Raw genomic sequence first — 19,158 nt, forward strand, 5'->3', positions numbered from 1 at the left:
ACAAAGTGTATATTGAATCGGAAATTGTTGGAAACAGAATCTTGAAATCAACCAGGTAAACTTTCTTTTTTGCAGTTGTAGAAACTAAGGACCGGACAAGTTAACTTTTCCTTGCTGTTAAAGTCACAAATCTAATTGTGGTGGAACACAGAACTTCCAATTGTGTGTACTTCTCATCGTAACATGATGTCCTACAATAAATGAACCTCCTGCATCAGCATGTGGTACACTGTAAAACATTTTAAAATCTTTCAAAATTAAATTACTAATGAAAGGTCAATCCTAGTTTCAGAAATATATGTGTCCTTTCTCCTGTGAAGTTTTGTGCCTCATCAACTTCAGGAGGGACATTTACACGAGGCAGTGCTTGGAAACCCCATTCCACGTCAGCTGCAAATGCACCATTTCAGCATCTGTGGTGAAAGGAACAAGGAAACTACCATAGACAGCATTTTTATTTCTTTATTTTTATTGAACTATAGTGGATTTACAAGGTTACGTTAGTTTCAGGTGTACAACACAGTGATTCAATTTTTTTATAGACAGTATTTATTTATAAACAGTATTTTTACGTCACAATACAATCCATTTTCATGAACTTAAAGCGTCATGAGAGTAATTATATTTTATCTAAGCTCATTAAGGAAGTTTTTTTCATTACTGCGTTACGAATTAATTTATTTCTAAGAATAAAATCTCAGCATATGTTTTTTAAAAATTGTTTTTTATTGAAATATAGTTGATTTACAATGTGTTAATTTCAGGTATAGAGCAAAGTGATTCAGTTATACATTCATATATATATATATATATACACACACACACACACACACACATATTTTTTCAGATTCTTTTCCTTATAGGTGTTAAAAATATTGAGTATAGTTCCCTATATGCTGTTTTTAATCGTGAAGTGGCATGTTTGGCTCAGTCCACGACAGTTTCTTTATTTTGTAAGACATTAACTCAGAGCTGAAGTCTAATATTTCACAGTAAAATTAATTGCCCAAAGCACAGGAGATGCAAAGTGAATTGTCATTTCATTAAATTACTCTACGTATGAATCTTCATAAACAGTGACCCTTCATTTCCCATTTTAGCTCAGTGGTTCTTGAAATTTCTTCTCCCCAGGCAGCAACAGTCAGCAATTATTATTTCAAAACCACACGCTTGCACACACATACATGTTTTAAATTGTAACACACAAATTTAAAATCTAAAATTAAAAAGCAAAGGATTTCATTTGACATCATACTTTCAAAATATGAAGAAGATACTTTCCTAGAAGTTATTTTTCAAAATGATGACATCTTGGCTATAACAGATTGGCTATTAGAGTCTTGTGAACCATCTGTTCCATAAGATTTTTCTATCATAACTCTATTTAAACCACTCAGGCAATATGAATTGGGCTGTTTGCCAGGCTTTAGAAACAACCTTGTAATATTGGAATGAGTATTACCATAGGACTTCTGAAAAGACAGATTCTGCATTGCTTCCGGTTTGGGAAGTGCTCACCTGGTCTTCTTTCAGCTCATCAAATAAATAAAATTATATGAATAATTTTCACTTAGGTGTGAGCCTAGAGATTTGTACATTTTGACTCCTGTTTTCCATAATTTAGCTCTTCCGTTTACAAGCTCCGCAACTCTGACTGACAGCCAAGCAAGAAAATGAACTCCACATGGCTCCAGTCTCCGTCACTATGTCGGAAGGAGCTGCTCCTCATTCATTTTTCTTCCATGAAGATTTATCATGGCTGTAACTGCATTTGGCTACTTCATACTTTTGTTAATTTCACTCACCAGCTATTAAAAGATGTGTTCAACATGGAAGTGCACACATGCAGAGTTAAGTGCTGTGGTGGGCAGGCGGTCCAGGGGTGGTTGGACTGAAAACAGGAGAGAGAGAGTAGGCACGATTTCTGCCATCAAAGCATTTACGGTCAATTTCAGGGAGGGTGTATCAGCAAACCTAGAGGATATTATCATTAATTTGGGGGCAGTGGGGCTAAGGATTTGTCCTAGAAAGTTTTTGGAAGGATGAGACTTACCCTGGTGATGACTCAGTGATGGTGAGAAAAGGAGAGAAGTTAGGGAAAGACTTCTTTATTCAGCCAAAAAAATTACTTAGTGTTATCTTTATTTTAAGACACCATTAATGATAAAATCCTCCACTGAATTAATAACAGCCTTTTGGAGAGAAAAAAAAGATGTTAGCTTGTACCTCTGACTTCAATGCTTAGATGGTGACTGGGCATCTACATGGCCTCCCATACCAGTTGGACCCCTTCTGTTAGAGGCAGAGTGATGGTCGAAAGCAGGAACTCGAGAATTAGACTTACCAAGTTCAGGACCTGGCTCTGCCACCTACAGCCCGAGTGGTCTTAGGTAAATCGCTTGGCCTCTCTGTTCTTCCTCTGCTTCTCTGTAAATCCTATTGGGTACACCCATCTCAGACAGAGAAAGACAAATACCATGTGGTATCACTTATACGTGGAATCTAAAATATAACACAGATGAATTTATATACGAAACAGACTCACGGACATAGAGAACAGACTTGTGGTAGCCAAGGGGGAGGAGGATGGGGGGGCGGATGGATTGGGAGTTTGGGGTTAGCAGATGCAAACTATTATATAGAGAATGGATAAACAACCAAGTCCTACTGTATAGCACAGGGAACTATATTCAATATCCTGTGATAAACCATCATGGAAAAGAATATGAAAAAGAATGTATACATGCGTATAACTGAGTCACTTTGCTGTACAGCAGAAACTCACAGAACATTGAAAGTCAACTATACTTCAATAAAATAAATTAAAAAGTAATACACCCATCTTGTATGTTTGCTGTGAGAATGAAGATGTGAGTATACATGAAATCTTTAGAATGGTGCCTGGCATGGTAGAGCTAGCGATTATTATTCGATAAGTGCAGTATGTTAAGTACTGGGAAAAAAGAAGCTGATAAGAAGAGTAAATCAGAATAGAAGAAGTCCCAGATTGAGCTATCTATAGCTGTGGAGTGAGCATAAGAAAAGAAGCAAGGACCAGCAAGTGTGAGTACAGGAACTGTGGTGCATCGGGAGTGCAAGACCCGGTGGGTAAGGAAGAGAAGATCACGCCCAAGGAGAACGTTTTTCTTCTCCTGCAGTCAAGGGGGAGGCTCAGACTTTTAGAGCAGGGATCAGGCTGTGATCAGCTTTGTGTTTAAAGAGATGAAGCTGGTAACCGGAGGACAGCTTTCAGGAACATTAAAGAGGGGACCGGGCAGAGTGCAGTCTGCAGGGCTCTCTGCAGACTGTAGATAATGCAAGAGGACAGGTCACATCACAGGTGGAAACAAACACACGTGAAGATGACTGGATGCCCCAGATCAGGGGGAACTCACTGAGGGCAGCAATCATGCCTTTTACTTACCTTGTAGCTTCTTGGGTCCAGCAGCACGCATGCACTGAAGCTCCCGACAGACTGCCGTCTTGGTCAAGCCCATGATGACCTCAAGGTTAGCGGTAACAGAAACTCTGTCTCCTACTTAGAACGTTCACTTTTCCCCAGAAACAAGTTAGTCACCTCACTGCCTTTGCTTTTTCCTACTTCTGTCCTTCAGAAGCTGATGTGAATACAAATTATGATTTTCCCTCATCACGGGTTGTCAGGCCCAGGAACACAGTAACGGCGATTTTATGGCAAAAAGTCTTCTCGCTAAGAATCAGGGCAACAGAGCCTTTTCCCTTTGGATGGTTTCAGAAGATTCATTTCACGTTTCCATAGCCACTAAAAAGGGTATTCCATCCAAGACACCGTGATGGTTTCACTGACGGAGTGCCTAGTTCCTGTAGGCTTGGGGCACTGTCCTTTTGATGTGAGACCAGAATCAAAATGATGTATGTTTGTTGTTGGCAGTAGAATTTTTAAGTTACATATTTATGACTAAAACGGTGTGGAGTCATAAAATAAACACCAAGTGCTTAATATAAATGTACATTTCATAAGTCTGAAATGTCTTTTTGGAGACGCTCATGGAGGAATGAAAACGTGATGGTTTAAAGCGCCGGCACCGGAACCAAGTGCCCGCATTCCAGTTCTGGCTTCAATACTGATGCAGAAAACGCGGCCTCCGTGTACCGGCGCTGAATGGAATCTTGGAGACACAGCTGGGTGAAGTAGAAAAGAAGAGCTTTAATACTTCTCCAGGCAAAGGGGGACACAGCAGGTTCCTGCCTTTGAACACTGTGTGTCCCAACCCAGGAGGATTTGGTGAGGAGTTTTGTAGCAATGGCTCCAGGGCGGGGGTGCTGACAAGGACCAGGGTGTGTGCAGGGCCTGCGCTCCTTTAATCTGGCCTCAGGAGGTCCCTGCTGAGCTCCTGTGCTTCCTGTCTTCTGGAATGAAGAATGCTTCATCTTCCATTTGATGGGGGTTTTAGTTCTATAAACAACTCAAAGACATTGTTCCGTGCATCCCTGGAGGGGGAACCGGCACCCTGCCCCAAGGCTGCACCATTGTTTCTCGACTGCGACTGCGCTTCCCTTGTCTCTGCATCTCCTCCCTTCCCTGACGAGCAACTGTTTGAACCTCCATGGGAAGGCCACGGACGCTGGAGCCTGCTACCTACAAACAAGAAATGGGGGACAGAAAGGCTTCCGAGACCAGGAGCCCCGCAGGGTCCTGCTTGGTTTTGCTACTCACACACATGTGACTCTGGTCAAGTTACAACGCCTTCCTGGGGCTCAGTTTCTCATCTTTAAAATGGGGATTGTATTAATAGTTATGCACAGAGTTAATTAATTTATCCATCATTTGTAGAAACTCCACTGTAGAGTACTTCACTGTGGACATTTCAATCAAAAAGGTAGTCATGTGATAACAGCTCTGCAAGATGTAACGTGAAAATAGGCTGCTGTACTTCACAGACTAGGTGACGGTCGATTCGTGTACCAGACCACACAGACTCTGAGGGATGGGACATTGCTTCCCCCTTCAGGGCTGAGAGTGCTGAACGTGGGTGTACACGGCGATGATCAAATTCAGACAGAAATCTAGGCAGCCAGGAAGAAAGAGGTACTAGGAAGTGCTCTGAATTCCTACAATAGTGTTTTTTAACAGTCCCATAGTATAATCATTTGCCTCAGTAAGTGTGAAAAATAGTGGCTAGAATAATGGGCCAACACTCAGATTTTTGTTTGGTGTTATGTGTGTCTACAAAGTCATTCAAGAAAGAAAAGAAAGAATGGAGTTTTTTCCACACAAACTGTCTGATGGGACAAATATTGATACCATGAGTGTCTTTTCCACTCCTATATCCCTTCAGATAGGAACGGAATTTATTTCAGGAATTAGAATTTCATTTGAAGACTTTTGCTCGTCTGAGGGCTTAACAGGTCACTGGTTAGTTCTTGCCTTTGGGCTTTGAAAAACTCCAGCCTATCTAAAAATACCTTCATAAAATTATCAATGCAGATGCAAATTTGCCTTGCCATAGGGCTTTAAGAAAACACTGTAGACCAGGAATTTTGAATTAGAAACTCGGAGGGATACACATAGGAATGGTAGGCGTGAAAGAAGCCTAGGCTCTGACACCTAGAGTTCATCATAAATTGATTTTTCCAAGGGAACAACTGGGAAAAGAGTGTACTTCTTCCCAGCCCTGATGCTGTAATTCGGTAGCAATCATGAACAGCAAGAGAGGAATGAGAATTCCTTCCCCTTTGTCCTCAAAGACAAGGAGATAGATTCTTTGACATAACTGCCCACAGACGGTGCAGACTGAGGCATTCCCTGGATGACTAACTTGGCCAGGATAAACAGGATGCCCACGCCTTGGGTGGGCTTCGACCCCAGGCCAGCCTTAGTCACCACCCTACCTCCAGTGACCCAGATTCAGTCTGGCTCACATCTTTTACTTAGGCTGTTCCAGAAAGATGCTAGCTGTCTCGGCACTGTGCTCTTGAACACGTGCGAGAGTTCGTCTACGTACGCCAAGGTCTACCCCAGATCAAAGATGGGGAGGCCAGTCGTCATGAAGAAAACTTTGGGAAACATGCAAAACCTTCACGTGGGAACACTTTGGTCCAAAATCCAGGGCCTCAGAGTGTCGAATGAAACACACTGGAGTCTAAGGGGAGTCGGGAGACAAGGTGACCTGGTACCTGTCACCGGTAGTGTGACCCCAGGCAAATTCTCCATTAATTCTCCATCTCTCTGCAGTAACATGGGGGAAACTCCAGCTTTCCTCAAAGGATTGGTGGGAAGATGAAATGAGAAAATATATTGCAAGGTATCTAACAGTTCCTGGGACATGACAGGTGCTTCACAAAGTAAATCTGAATCTGAATGATTCTCCCCTCACTTTTATTTTCCCTGGTTGCCTTCTGTTTAACTAGCAATCTGCGGGGAAAGGCATGCTTTTTACCCTCCTAATTTCACGAAGAACCAGTAGAAGATATTCCAGACAATGAGCAAGGAGAGACCGTGGTCCGGGAAGATGGGGAAAGCATCAAAGCCAACTGTGCCCAGAGAAATAAAATGTGGGAAAATAAAACGATGCCTTAGGATGTCGCAAGGCTGTTTAGGATAGAAGAGAGCAGGCGCTTTTCTGACCATAAAGATGACAGACGGCTGGGAGTAGTCATCACAGTAGAAAAGGGTTATGACAACCCTTTGAACTATCCTGAGCTTCAAAAGCGATCGAGGGATCCTTGACGTAAGATGAGTTAAGCTCTCTGTCCCTGCCTGCTTCCACATTCGTGAAGCTGCATACTGAGGCTCTGGGCCCCTTATACAAAGGCTGACAGCCAAGGAAAGACTGCCCCGAAACAATGATCACAAAGTGAGAGGGTCCTTCTCTCATGACCTCTGAGAGAAGGGGCTCACTGTCTGAGAAAGGAAGATCCGTGGCCGTGTCTTGAGTTCTTTACTACGATTTGTCACCACGTGGACAGAAGCCTTCAGAGCCTACACATGATTTCGGGGGAGAGAAAAAGGACATTTATGGACCACGGGATATGATCAAACACAGTGTTTGGTGGTTGTCCGAATTTTCAGGGGGCGCCCCGATCTCAGGATTGTTCCGGATGCCACCCGTGGGACTCTGTGGAATAGCAGATCGGATGTCCGTGCCTGGCTAATGACGACAGAATTTCCTTACGATTTACAGCTCCCTTATGTACTGTACTATTTTTCTTTACCTCGGAACCACACTTGGCATTTTCTGATGATACCAAACAGATATTAAACATGAAAAGGTGGCTACCCACACGTAACTAATTGTTTTCCTGAATTCAATACAATTCCTGACACTTGCCTTAGTCAGTGGTTTCCAAACTCTTTTTTCTCCCTTTCTTTTTGGTTATCAGTAGAATTTCTCTTTCCCAACCAGGATCGTAACAGGTGAAAGAGAACTACCATGACTGGATGGACCTGGGGAGAAGCACATATTCATCCTCTGTTGCCAGCCTCCAGGCACCTCTGAGTTGAGGCCAGGAAATTGGTCCTAGTCCTGTATCATCACAGAAGCACAATTAAGTTGAAAAAGAATTGGCATCACTACCTGTCGTAGCTTAGAGAATGGAAGAATTCTAAGAATTCTCAGTTCTCCATATACTCTGGAGACAGACTCCAGTGTAAACGTCTCCTGTAAGGAAAAGGGGCAGAGAGGATTCTAGACCAAGGTTGTGCTGTTTGTTAGCAGTGAAGCCAGCCTAAGTCCGGGGCCTCCCGTCTCCCGTCTCCCGGTGAAACGATCTTTCGTTGTGGTGGCTCTGAGTTGGCCAGGGCTCCTCTTTCTTTGGGGCTGTTTCTGGCTCCTTACACGCTCTGGGTTCTGAGTCAGACAAGCACTTCTGAGATTTTGACAGAAAACCTTTGCACGCTCAACTGTGATTTCCGGAAGGAAAGAGCAGCTTGAGTTCAATGGGCAAAGCCACCTCAAGGCCTGTCCTTATCTCCCGTTTCTCTGGGCCACACACCTTTAGCTTGCCACCTCTGGACTCCCCTCTCTCAAAAGGCCACAGTGAGAAAGTACATCTGCTCCTCTGAGAGCGGGCCCCGGCACAAGCCTCTACCGTTTGCCTCGGCAGGCAAGCCTTTCTGATTCCAGCTGCACATGGGGAGGTAAGGGGTGACCGATCTCGATAAACAAAATATGAGGAAAAGTGTATTTTCTGTTTTTAGGGTGGAAAAACAGAGTATTAATATATCCTGAGATGTCTGAAGAGAGAGAGGTCATGTGTTTCTAGGGGTAACTGGAGAGAGTGGAGAAACAAAAGCATGATTCTGAGAGAGATTTTACTGCACTTCTTCTTTCCCCCAGAACAGTCCATTCCTGCTGTGATCTGTGGGCATTCACTTTGCTTACTAACGACAGTCCCAGCTCCCAGCCTCATTTAAATGTGTATAGAAGTGTTGCTGGGCTTCCCTGGTGGCGCAGTGGTTAAGAATCCACCTGACAATGCAGGGGACACGGGTTCGAGCCCTGGTCCGGGAAGATCCCACATGCCACGGAGCAACTAAGCCCGTGCACCACAACTACTGAGCCTGTGCTCTAGAGCCCACGAGCCACAACTACTGAGCCCGCGAGCCACAGGTACTGAAGCCCGTGCACCTAGAGCCCATGCTCCACAACAAGAGAAGCCACTGCAATGAGAAGCCCGCGTGCAGCAACGAAAACCCAATGTGGCCAAAAATAAATAAATAAATTTATTAAAAAAAAGAAGTATTGCTAGTTAGTCATTCTAGAAAGTAGTGGACACTTCAGTTCATAGCACTCTGAACTTCAGAAACTCCTACTCACTCATCTGCCACTAAAATACTGAAAAGTTCTGGGAAAAGTCAAAATCGTTTTGCCCGTGTCCCTGTGTGTGTGTGTGCGCGCGTGCGCGCATGTGTGTGTGCGCGTGTGTGTGTCAGGACTGAATCAGAAGAAGAGCAAGAAAACTTGTAATATTTGATTTTCTGGGCAAAATATACAGCCCCATGGTTCCTGCCCTCCTGAGTGTTAAGTGATTAGTTGAATGGCTGGTTGGCTTTAAATCTTATTTCATTCCAAAAAAAAAAGTTAATAGCGACACCCACCCTCCCTCCCCCCCAAAATGATCACTGCTAATAACCGAGTACCTTCCGGCATGTTCCTCATCAGGAATTTGTAGGTGGTACTCTACATATATTCAGCCGGAGTGGGCACGCCTGCCGAAGGTTTAAGAAAACACGAAAACCACAAAGAATGTTCCCAATTATTTTCTCCTGGTGGGCGGAACAGATGTCTTTCCTCAAGGAAAATGCTTTAGGCCAAAACAAAGCCATATTCATTCAGAATCTATTGTTTAGTAACTGTGCAGACTCCGGGTTATATAAAATTTACTTTCGATGCAAGGATCCCACTTTCCTAGGAAGGGTTTATAAGCAGAATGGAGCAGAGGATGATACAGTCTTAAAACCATCAACCTTGCCAAGGCCAAGGGCAGTTCAAGAGACACTAGTGCAAGGACACGGAAGGGAACCCAGGCAATGGAGATGTGGGCGGATTTGGTCTGGAGTCCTGCAGGGGCACCCGGCTGGCTTTATTTATAAGGCCAGTGCCAAAGCCATCTGTAGACGATGGATGAGGTGAAACGCAGAGGTGGAGGATTATTCTAGATCGTGTGTAACTTTTCAAATACAACCTCCATGCTGAAATTCCAGGGCGAACGTAAGTGACTCCAGTCAAGAAACCTGTCAGTCGGTCACGAGTGTTTCTTTATGAGCTCCCTGGGCCAGGCACTCTTCTAGCCAGTATGAAACGATACAAAGAAAGGGTAGTCATCACCCTTATAATCTCGTGAGAACAAATGGGTTAAATCTGTACACACACACATACACACACTCTATGTGGGTGGTCAGCAGACTCAACAGTATAGACATATAACAGCATCATTTAGAAAAATCCTGATTAGGAAATGAAAAGTACCGAATTCGAAAAACCGGCAAGCGATTGGTTTCAAGACAAATAGAGTGTGTTCATAAAGCATGTCGTTTAATAACGAATCTCCTTAAGCTATTAAAACTGGGAACTCTCCCCCAGATCTACAGACCACGTTTAGAACATATTTACTGCACAAATATGGCTTCACACTGGCCTTGAGGGGCTGCTCAAGTGAAGACACGACCAAGGCCTGTGTCTGCTAAACTGCGGCGTCTTCACGGTCAGAGACTGGGCTTTCCTTATCGGCCTTAACATCCTGCCCTCTGAAGACAGAAGTGGTGAAGCAGTAAGAATGAACCCATGGGAGAGGTGAGCGAAGGCCTCAAAGGGGAGTTGAGCCTCGGAGAATTTTAAGAGGGGAAAAAGGAGAAGAGAACTAAGATGTTACAAGCAGAGAGGTGAAGTTGGCTGGGCTCGGTGGGCATCCGAGCAGAGGAAGGGGGCTTGCCATGTTCAGCGGGGAAGGCTCCGCCCCTAGTTGGGTCCACGGTGGGGGTGTCCCCGCCCAGGCGTCCCTGGACCTTTCCCAGGGCGGCTCCCCTCCGTACTCACCGAGGGCCTAGCCGGGCCGGGAAGGGCAGCTGGCTCCCTCGGCAGGAGCCCTGAAAGTCCGCCCGTCTTTCAGCTCGCCCCCTGGGGCTCCGTCCTTCCCCCGGCCTTACCTGGTCCTGTGGTTCGCCTCGGCTCTTTGACAGGAGGTGGGCGCTCTTTGTGCTTTGCCTGCCCTGGCCCTTGCTTGAGGCAGGCTTCACGAGGGCAGAGACTTTTGCCTGGTTCCATGTCTGCAGTTTTAGAACAGTGCCCGACTCAGGAGGCATTCGGTTCCTACAGTGTTTGTTAAAGGAATAAATGGTGTTCTATCCCGGCCATTTGTCTTTACATTTACTTTTTTCCACTCCCTGCTTCAGAGGGCTGGAAGCTGGAGGCAAAGACCTCCCTGCGTTCCGGCTTCCCTTCTTCCTCGGGCGCAGAAAGCCTGGCCGAGGGTCGCAGCCCGGCCCTCTGGGGACGGGGATGCCCTCGGGAAGGAACGAGGAGCCCCGGCCCGGGGGGGAGGGCCGCGCGGAGGCGGGGAGGCGCAGGAAGTTCTTCCCTCGTCCCCCGGCTCGGGCAGCGCCCGCCGCGCCCAGCCGGCTCGTCGCGTGGCGCTCGGGTAGCCCGGGCCGCATCCCCCCGCCGGGGCCCCGCGGCACCCCGCGCACGCGCCGGCACCTGCCGGACCGCCCGGGCGCGCGGGACCCCGGCCACCCCCCCGGCGCCGGGAAGGTGGGGAAGGGGAGGGACACGCGAGGTCCGCGCCGGCCTGCTCCGCGCCCGGGGCCCGCTCGCCGCGCCGCCCGAGAGCTGGGGAGGGGACGCCCGAGCGGCCCCCGCGCGACCCCTGCCCGACCTCCGGCGCTGCGCGGGTCGGGCGCGCGGGACCGCCTCCAGGTGCTCGATCCGCGCCGCGCTCCGGGCGGGCAGCGCGTCCCGCGGCCTCCGTGCGCCCGGGCCGGGGCGGCCTCGGCCGGGACCCCGGCCCCGCTCGGGACACCCCCCGGCCCCGGCGCCGCGCCCGCGCCTGGGCCTCCCCTCCCCCTCGAGCTGGGGGCGGGGCGGCCGCGGCGCCCGGAGAGCGCCCCGACCGGCAGCTCTGTGATCGATTAGAAGGTGCCGGCCGCCCCGCGGGCTGCAGGCCGGCCCCGCGCGACCCCCGACCCGCCGCCGGGCCGTCGGCCGGCTGACAGGTGCTCGGGGCCCTGGCCGGGGACTCCTCGGCGGCGCGCGCGGCCGCCGCGTCCCCCCCTCCCCCTCGCCTTCGCCCCCATCCCCCCCCCCCCCCCCCCCCGCCGCCGCGGCGCGGCGCAGGATCTGTTCAGACCTCGGGGAACTGGTTCAGGTCCAGGTTCTGCTTTGATCCTCGGCGCAAACTGGAGACGCCGAAGAGGGCCCTCGGAGAAAGCCTTGGATGGGAGGATGTGGGAAGGAGCCCGCGGGGCTCGGCGGCGCTGAGCCCGGCCCGCAGCCCCGCCGCCCCAGTGCCCGCCGCCCGCGCGCCCGCCCGCTCAGCCCAATGCTCCTCTTCGGGCTCCTGCTGCTGACATCCGCCCTGGCCGGCCAGAGACCCGGGACCCGGGCTGAGTCCAGCCTGAGCAGCAAACTCCAGCTCGCCAGCACCAAGGAGCAGAACGGTGAGTGCCCCCGCTCCGTCCCCTGCCGCGCCGCCCGCGCCGCTCGGCGCGTCCGGGCGGGACGCACCCCGGCCCGCGCGCCGCGTTCGCGGAGCTTCCTCGCAGCCTGCGGCTGGGGCAGCGGCCGCCGGGCTCCAGCGGGGCAGCCTGAGTGCCCCCGCAGGCGCCGCCGCAGCGCGGACATGCTGGGAGCCCTGGGGGGCGTCAGGGCCAGCGCGCTTGCAAGACCTCTCGTCGCCGGAGTCCTAAGTTCGAGAACTGCCTCTAGACCCGAGTCCGACACGAACGCGTCCTGGCATGTTTGACTCTCCTCCGAGCTTTTTGCCCTGGGGAGGGGTGTCCCAGGACGTGTGTCAGCCGCATTAATTGAAGCGCTCGCGGTGGAAAGGCATCAATTAATCAGTAAGTAGATAGCAAGCCAAGAGGTCGAGGGGCCCCGTGGACGTGTGCAGGGGGGAATTAAAAAAATGTATTTCTCTTGTGCTCTTTTTTTTTTTTTTAATGTGCCTTTGTACTCCTGAAGCCCTTACCTTTCTGGTGGTGTGTTTTTATATGCGATGGTGAGTGACTGCTAGTTTGTGTGTGCTGGAAACGACTTAATCCTGCATAGGAAATGAGAATTACTTTCACCTTTCAAGTGTACCTGAAATGTTTAGAAAACTCTCAGATGCAAGTTCCCTTGGGCTGGGATCGCACAGAGCCGGAGAAAGGCTCCTTTCATAAAGCCAGGGCTGCTTCAGGGTGTGTAATTTGCTTAGCCTCTGAACCCCATATGATTTACATCATTCAATTTCTAAACCCTTTTGCTCTTGATCTAACATTATGAAGTCATTTTTGAGACTACTTTGTAAATAGAAATTTTATACTGCACATGAAACCACAATGTCAATGCAGGCTGTCTAAAATTAGAATATTAAACACCCTGTTTACAAGTGGCGGCTCTCGGTGTTATTTGAAAAGAAATGTACATGTTTTTACTGCTTTATATGCCATCTGTTCGGAATGCAAGAAGGCTGTCACTTCATGAACCGTGCGAAACGAACGTGAGCAGCGTGTGCCTAGGAGATCAGAGTGCCCTGAACTGTGTTTTTAAGTCACAAGCAACTTTTTCTGTCGGTTTTGGGGGGGTGTCTCCGAGCTTCAAGTTTGGATTGGAACTCTCCAGAGTGTTCACCTTTAAGAAAGCACAGAAAGTTCTAGAGTCCAAAAAGAGAGAAAATAAGGGTTCCTGGGACCTTTGTAGCCATTATCTGTACTCGCTGTTAGGGCAGCAAGACAAGGCATCACAAGGCTGATAGCACTGTGGTTGCTTCTTACGACTTGGTGATGTGATGGGACGGGGCACCTGCAGGCTGCTTGAGCCGCTGATCAAAGGGATCCACGTCCAATCCCGGGGACTGCAGAGGGCCGGGGGCGCGGGGACAGGGCGGGGGGGGGGCGAGGGGGGATCAAAGAAGCCACAGCGCCACTTGTACCCTGGCAGGAGACGGATCAGACCAGCCTCTGTTCTTTATCACGTAAAATAAATGCCCAGTTCAAAATATCGCTTCTGACTGGACCAAGTTTCCCCAAATGACCATGCACCGTATCCCTGGCTCCTGGCTTTTGTTTTTTTATTTTTTCCATCCCAGGTCCTTTCTCCTAATGCTCTGACTTACTTATCAGGCCTGTCCTGGCAGCTCTCATCTTCCCGAGTCCCTTCGCGACTTGTACTTGTCATTGTCCTTTCCTTGCCATTCTTTCTTGTGGTCCACGTGCCATCGTCGCTTTGTAACGAGGCCCAGAACTTTCACCGGGGTCTTTGGCCACTTTCCGGGGTCGATTCACCCCCCTCCTGAGAAGTGGGTTCGTGAAGCCAGGCCACACACATTGTGTTGCCGTCAGAGGCTGGGCCATTTCCATTCCTAAGATGCATGATGCTAAAAATAGCCGGGTGGTTTCCTAATCTGTGTGCAGAGGACTGGTCTATGTTTAGCCTTTGGGAGGGTTGGCAGCCGGAAGTAAGTGGAGGTGGAGGAACCGCTCACCTTGCGGTGCTCAGCCTGAGAAGCGGGGCGGCCAGCGCTAGGGGGCGGTGTAGAGCTATCTTCCCGCGCATGGAAGGTCCCAGGATGCGAGGGTAACAGGTGGGTGCTAAGGAAGATCCCCCAGGAAAGTGAGCGGCTTTGCTGGAACTTTCTCCTCTTTTTGTGGCTTTCAACTTTTCCATTCCGTCATGTGGGCATTTTTTTTTTTTTGCCCTCTTACTGAATTATGATTGGTTTCTGATTGCCCTGTTGCTTCTCTCAATGTAGATGAGAGTCTGATTCCCCCAGTACAGACCCACCTGAGGGTACCACATAGAAAACGCCATTCACCCAGTCTGTGCACTGTGTCATATTCAGAAAGGTCTTTGAAGAACTGCTAAATGTGAGATGTCCAAATCGATCTGTTGTGACAGTCGGAGGTCATTCTGTCCACCATTGACCACCCCCCTCCCCGACGGATGGTTACTCTCTTCCCTGGAGAATTCCAGAGGCTCCTGTGGGGTTGACTCCATCAGATCCCCAGGCCTGCTCAGTTTCAAAATCAACTGGGTGTCCTGAGCCCTGTCAAACATGGAAATTGATTGCTCTGACCGATGCTGGGCACTTGGATTTAGACCGGGGCAAGGGAGGCGCTTAAAAATTAGGTGTGAGGGGTCAGTGTCACTTACCCTGTTTCAGTTAGTTGTTTCTCTCCTCAAAACTCTGTTGCAGTTCTTGCCACTTTACTGGAAAAATAATTTTATCCTCCAGTACTATGAGGTGCCTTTGTGGCCTCGCTGCGCAGCTTGTGGGAGCTTAGTTCCCAGACCCAGCATTGAACCTGGGCTCCATGAGTGAAAGCGCGGAGCCCTAACTAACCGCTGGACCACAGAGAACTCCCGCCTCTGTGTCTTTCATTCTTAATCTGACTGCTGACAATGAAGTCTCACATATCCACCAAGGATCTGCCCCCAGATTTAACAGAGAGAGGGAGAGGAAAGATGAGAACGCTGACGCAGGTAGGGTTTCTGGCCTGGACGCGCTGTACGGCCATGGGGAAATGAGTGTGGTCTGCATGCACTCCTTTTAGGAGAGGACTCCTCCCAGGAAATGGGCGAGTTCTGGGATGCTGCTTCCGGGCCGTAGCAGAGGGAATCAGGCGCATCTCAAGCGAAACGGAACACAGCTCGCTTTGTTTACCGCGTGTGTTTGGCCCCAGTAGACGCCAGTCACAGGGTTGTCGGTGGGATGAGGCCTCGCACACCTTGTGTCACTGGGGAGGGATTTTAATTTACCCACAGCCCTGAAACATGCTTCTGACTGTTCTGTTAACGGTTGTGAGTGTAGATTTGGGATATGTCTCTGTTGATTAGGGTTTTCCTTACGAACATTATTTTAAAAAGCTTAAGTGCAGTTGATGTATAATATTATGTAAGTTACAGGTGTACAATATAGGGATTCATGGTTATTAAAGGTTATTCTCCGTTTATAGTTACTGTAAAATATTGGCTACATTCCTGTGTGCTGTAATATATCCTCGTAGCTTATTTTCAACATCATAATAGCGTACCTTCTAATCCCCTGCCCCAGATTGCCCCTCCCCCTTCCCTGTCCCCACTGAGCATCGTTTATTGTTTGCGCACTTGTCCTCAAGGGCTTCTGTGGCCTGTGCGGCCATTTACTTTGGGGACAGATGGTCCCCTGGTGCCTCGCTCAGTACGTGTGTCTTGTGTTTACGGCTTTTCAGTGCGTCTCTTTCAGTGTCAGCTCACCCCTCCTCCCATTGCCAGTGTGCCCATATCCACTCCCCTCCCCTCTGCCCTAGGTAGCAGCTTCAAAGCTGTATTTGACTGCAAGGCAGATCATCACAACCTTTAGAATAGTGTCCAAGAGTACATAGCTCTGCCCGAGGACCCAGGGGACTTTCCTGTTAGTCTATAAGTTGTCGCGCATGACCTTTGTGACATTTATTTTTGTTATCTAGAGGGGTTTTTTTTTGTTTTTTAACTTCCTCCTGGTTCTCTGCTCTGTTTGGGGTAGTTGAGGAAGTTGGAGAAGCGAAGCACCATTATGTAATGATGAATATTGCTTTTCACCATAGGTGACAAAAAATCCCCCTTCTATTTTATGGTGACATTTCCTCTTCTCCCAGCTGTTACCTTCTACCCTTAATCTTAGAAACTTGATGTTTACCTCTGAAAGGTAATTAGAAAGTACAAAGGTCTGTACGAAGCCTCAGGGACTATATATCATTTGTTGAATAGTTGTAAATAGATGCTGGGGGCCGACCCTACACTTTCCTCCTTGGTGTATTTTGTAGTGCCCTGTGTCGGGCACCAACGTCTTAGCTTGGTTTATTCTTAGTTCATCCTTCCTGAAACTTACTCCTTACGTATCTTCTTGACATTCTCTTCTACTACATGTTTTTTTCAACATTTTGGTGCAAAAATTGTTTTATCTATAAACTTGCACACTTTTTGTAGAAATAGAAATCTAATGATAATGTGATGTGTGTTAAATAAAAAATAACTGAATCAGTGCATTTGTAATGTCCACCTTCCCCCCGAAATGTTCCCAAGACTGCTAAACATTTCCCTAGATGTTTCTTTTTAAAGAAATTTTACTTTATTTTATATCAGAGTATAGTTGATTAACAATGTTGTGTTAGTTTCAGGTGTGCAGCAAAGTGATTCAGCCGTACGTATACATACATCTATTCTTTCTCGAATTCTTTTCCCATTTAGGTTATTCCAGAGCACTGAGCAGAGGGGAGGTTTCTGTTTGTATCAACCAACATGGTAGAAGTCATAATAAAAGTCCCTTCATTTACTTGGCCTGCTTTTGATGCCTCTGATGGTTCTATTTGCAAGTGTTATCTGTAGCCAGAATATCTCTGTGTGACGCCATATAATTTCTGAACGCTCCTTGGTTAAACAGTCTCTGTGAATTATTTTTCTCTACCACTGCCTCCACCTGTGATTTTTTCCCCTCGCATCCCCCTTCTCTGTCTCCTGAGGATACGTCTAGTGGTCGATCTTTGGCTGGTAAGCACGGGGTACGACCACACCCATTGTGGAAATACTGAAACATCGCCAGTGGGTTGAGAAGGAGCCTGGCCACTCCTCCAGGACAGATGGAGCATCTTTGAGCAGAAGCCACAGCGTTAATGCCCGGCACAGCTGGGGACATCGGGGACACTGCTCCAACCCTGCTGGCCTCCTTCCTGATGGATCCCTCCTGCGCCTGCCACACTGATGCTTAAGCCTTTTGACACTTTCAGCTATGGACAGTTTAGTTCACAGGGGAGTTAAAACTCCTGTCTCTTCTCCCCATTGCTGGGCACTCGGGCCCAACCCACCTGCAGCTTGAAGGACCCGGAGAGAAGAAAGGGTACAGCCTCCTTCAAGCCTCCTTCCTGCAGCTTCTTTGCTTCGAGGCCTGGGGGTGAGACGCGGCATGGGACGTGGCACACGTGGCGTGGGATTGCAGCTCTCAGGTGCCTGTTCCTGGTTCCCCAGGCAACACCAGGCAGCTGCTTTGGCCTGGGTACCACCTTCCTGCCATCTGGGTTAAAGAGACCACCTTCTCTGCGAGGTCTTTTTTCTAACCACTTTCGTTAACCACCCCTGTTTATCACGTCAAGGGTAATTCACTGCATAGCACTTACCACTGTGGTATTCTGCTTGTTTATCGGTTTATATATTGTCTCCCTGCCACCCCTGTAGGATGTAAGGCCCCTGAGAGCGTGGCCCTGTCAGACTTGCCCTTTGTGGGTGCGCCAGTGCCTGGAACGAAGGGTGGCATAGAGTAAATATTTGTTAGATGGTTCTGGATGCAGTGCCTCGCTTAAGCAGGACTCTGGTATTGCCTGGAACAGCAGCCCGTCTTGGAAGGTGGCTTTTTGATACTGGAACTTTCACCATTGCTTGACTTTTTGCAGAGGAAGATGCACTTGCTTATTGATTGGGATGGGAGCCGCCAGTGAGAGTTCCACTTTGTCATCTTGGTAAATGTACCACGTGACCAGGAGCGTGTGTACCAAGCCGGTGGGTAGGTTTTCTAGAAGCGGTGCTAGTTACTGTCTTAAGAGTGCCACGGGGGTGTGCACCTCTGTAGTGCTGCAGCTGGGTCGCATGCATGTGATCTGGACCCAGGACTGCGCAGAATGGTGAGGTTGAATGGCTGACACACTCCAGTATCAGTGTGCTTCCCACCTTCTGCTTGTGGCTCACGGAGAACGTGCACAGGATAGAAATCCGCAGTAATTCTGGCAGGTGGAACGTCAGGGCCGGAAGGGTCCCAGGAGTCCGTCCACAGCGATGTGTACCGTGAGGCCTAGACCACCGAGGTGACTTTGTCAAGGTCGCGCTGGAGGGTGGCCGGGTTCAACGGCTTGTGGGCTGGTATGTTTTCCTTCCATGGGAACCAGTGAGGCAAATGGCGTTCTAGTTTCAAAATTCCAACACTTGGCATAAATGCACTTCTTTACTGTTCTGGGAGGTTTTGTGCTTTGGGGGTTGTAAGGGCAGCTTGGGCTCCCTTGATCCTGAAACATTTTTTACAGCCACGCTAAGGACAACAATCTCGGAATAATCCTATTAACGACGCAGAGCAGATACTCTGGCTAAGGTCTACGGTAACACCTCTGTTGGGGTAGAAATCTGCCAGTTTGGAAAATGACTTGAAATACTTCCTTTAGAATTGTTACCGTGATGGGCTGGGATCGAATTTTCAGCGGGTCCGTGGATGAACAATGTTGATTGGCATATTTTGCCATATTTCTTGATGCTGAGGGGGAAGGTTGACATGGGAAAGCTTGGCTCCACTGGGAGGTTTTCTTTTCTTTCTTTTTTTTTTTTTTTTTTAACAATTTTGAACATTTTATTTAGCAGGATGTGTCAGTGGTGAAGTACCGTAGAAGTGAGTAAATAGGCATGGTTTAGTGAGCTCTAGAACACACAGCCTGTTATTCTTTTGCAGTGGGTGTAATGAGTGACTTTAGCCTTTATTTACCCT

At 48.5% G+C, this 19,158-nt stretch overlaps 1 protein-coding gene and 1 long non-coding RNA gene across 8 annotated transcripts in view; one reads left to right on the forward strand and one right to left on the reverse strand.

Moving 5' to 3' along the window:
* Nucleotides 1-447: 447 nt before the first annotated feature.
* Nucleotides 448-11,991, reverse strand: LOC115858190 (uncharacterized). Of its 6 annotated transcripts, none has more exons than XR_009564159.1 (4): nt 11,827-11,991; nt 10,628-10,790; nt 3,425-4,618; nt 448-2,436 (listed from the first exon to the last, which is right to left on the reverse strand). It is a non-coding gene; the product is annotated as an uncharacterized lncRNA (long non-coding RNA). The 6 variants fall into 6 exon arrangements; XR_009564154.1 differs by having other exon boundaries at nt 448-2,453; XR_009564158.1 differs by having other exon boundaries at nt 448-2,502.
* The window catches only part of PDGFC (platelet derived growth factor C), a 217,851-nt gene continuing 210,546 nt past the window's right edge, over nt 11,854-19,158 (forward strand). The window contains exon 1 of one of the 2 annotated variants that reach the window (XM_030865766.3): nt 11,854-12,136. In XM_030865766.3, the coding sequence (XP_030721626.1) occupies nt 11,914-12,136 (223 nt within the window). In that variant the 5' untranslated portion in view covers nt 11,854-11,913. The remainder of the gene's footprint in view (nt 12,137-19,158) is intronic. The other variant, XM_060299890.2, reaches the window with a different exon arrangement.

This window comes from Globicephala melas, chromosome 5, assembly GCF_963455315.2.
Source record: "Globicephala melas chromosome 5, mGloMel1.2, whole genome shotgun sequence".
In the NCBI taxonomy this organism is placed as follows: domain Eukaryota; kingdom Metazoa; phylum Chordata; class Mammalia; order Artiodactyla; family Delphinidae; genus Globicephala; species Globicephala melas.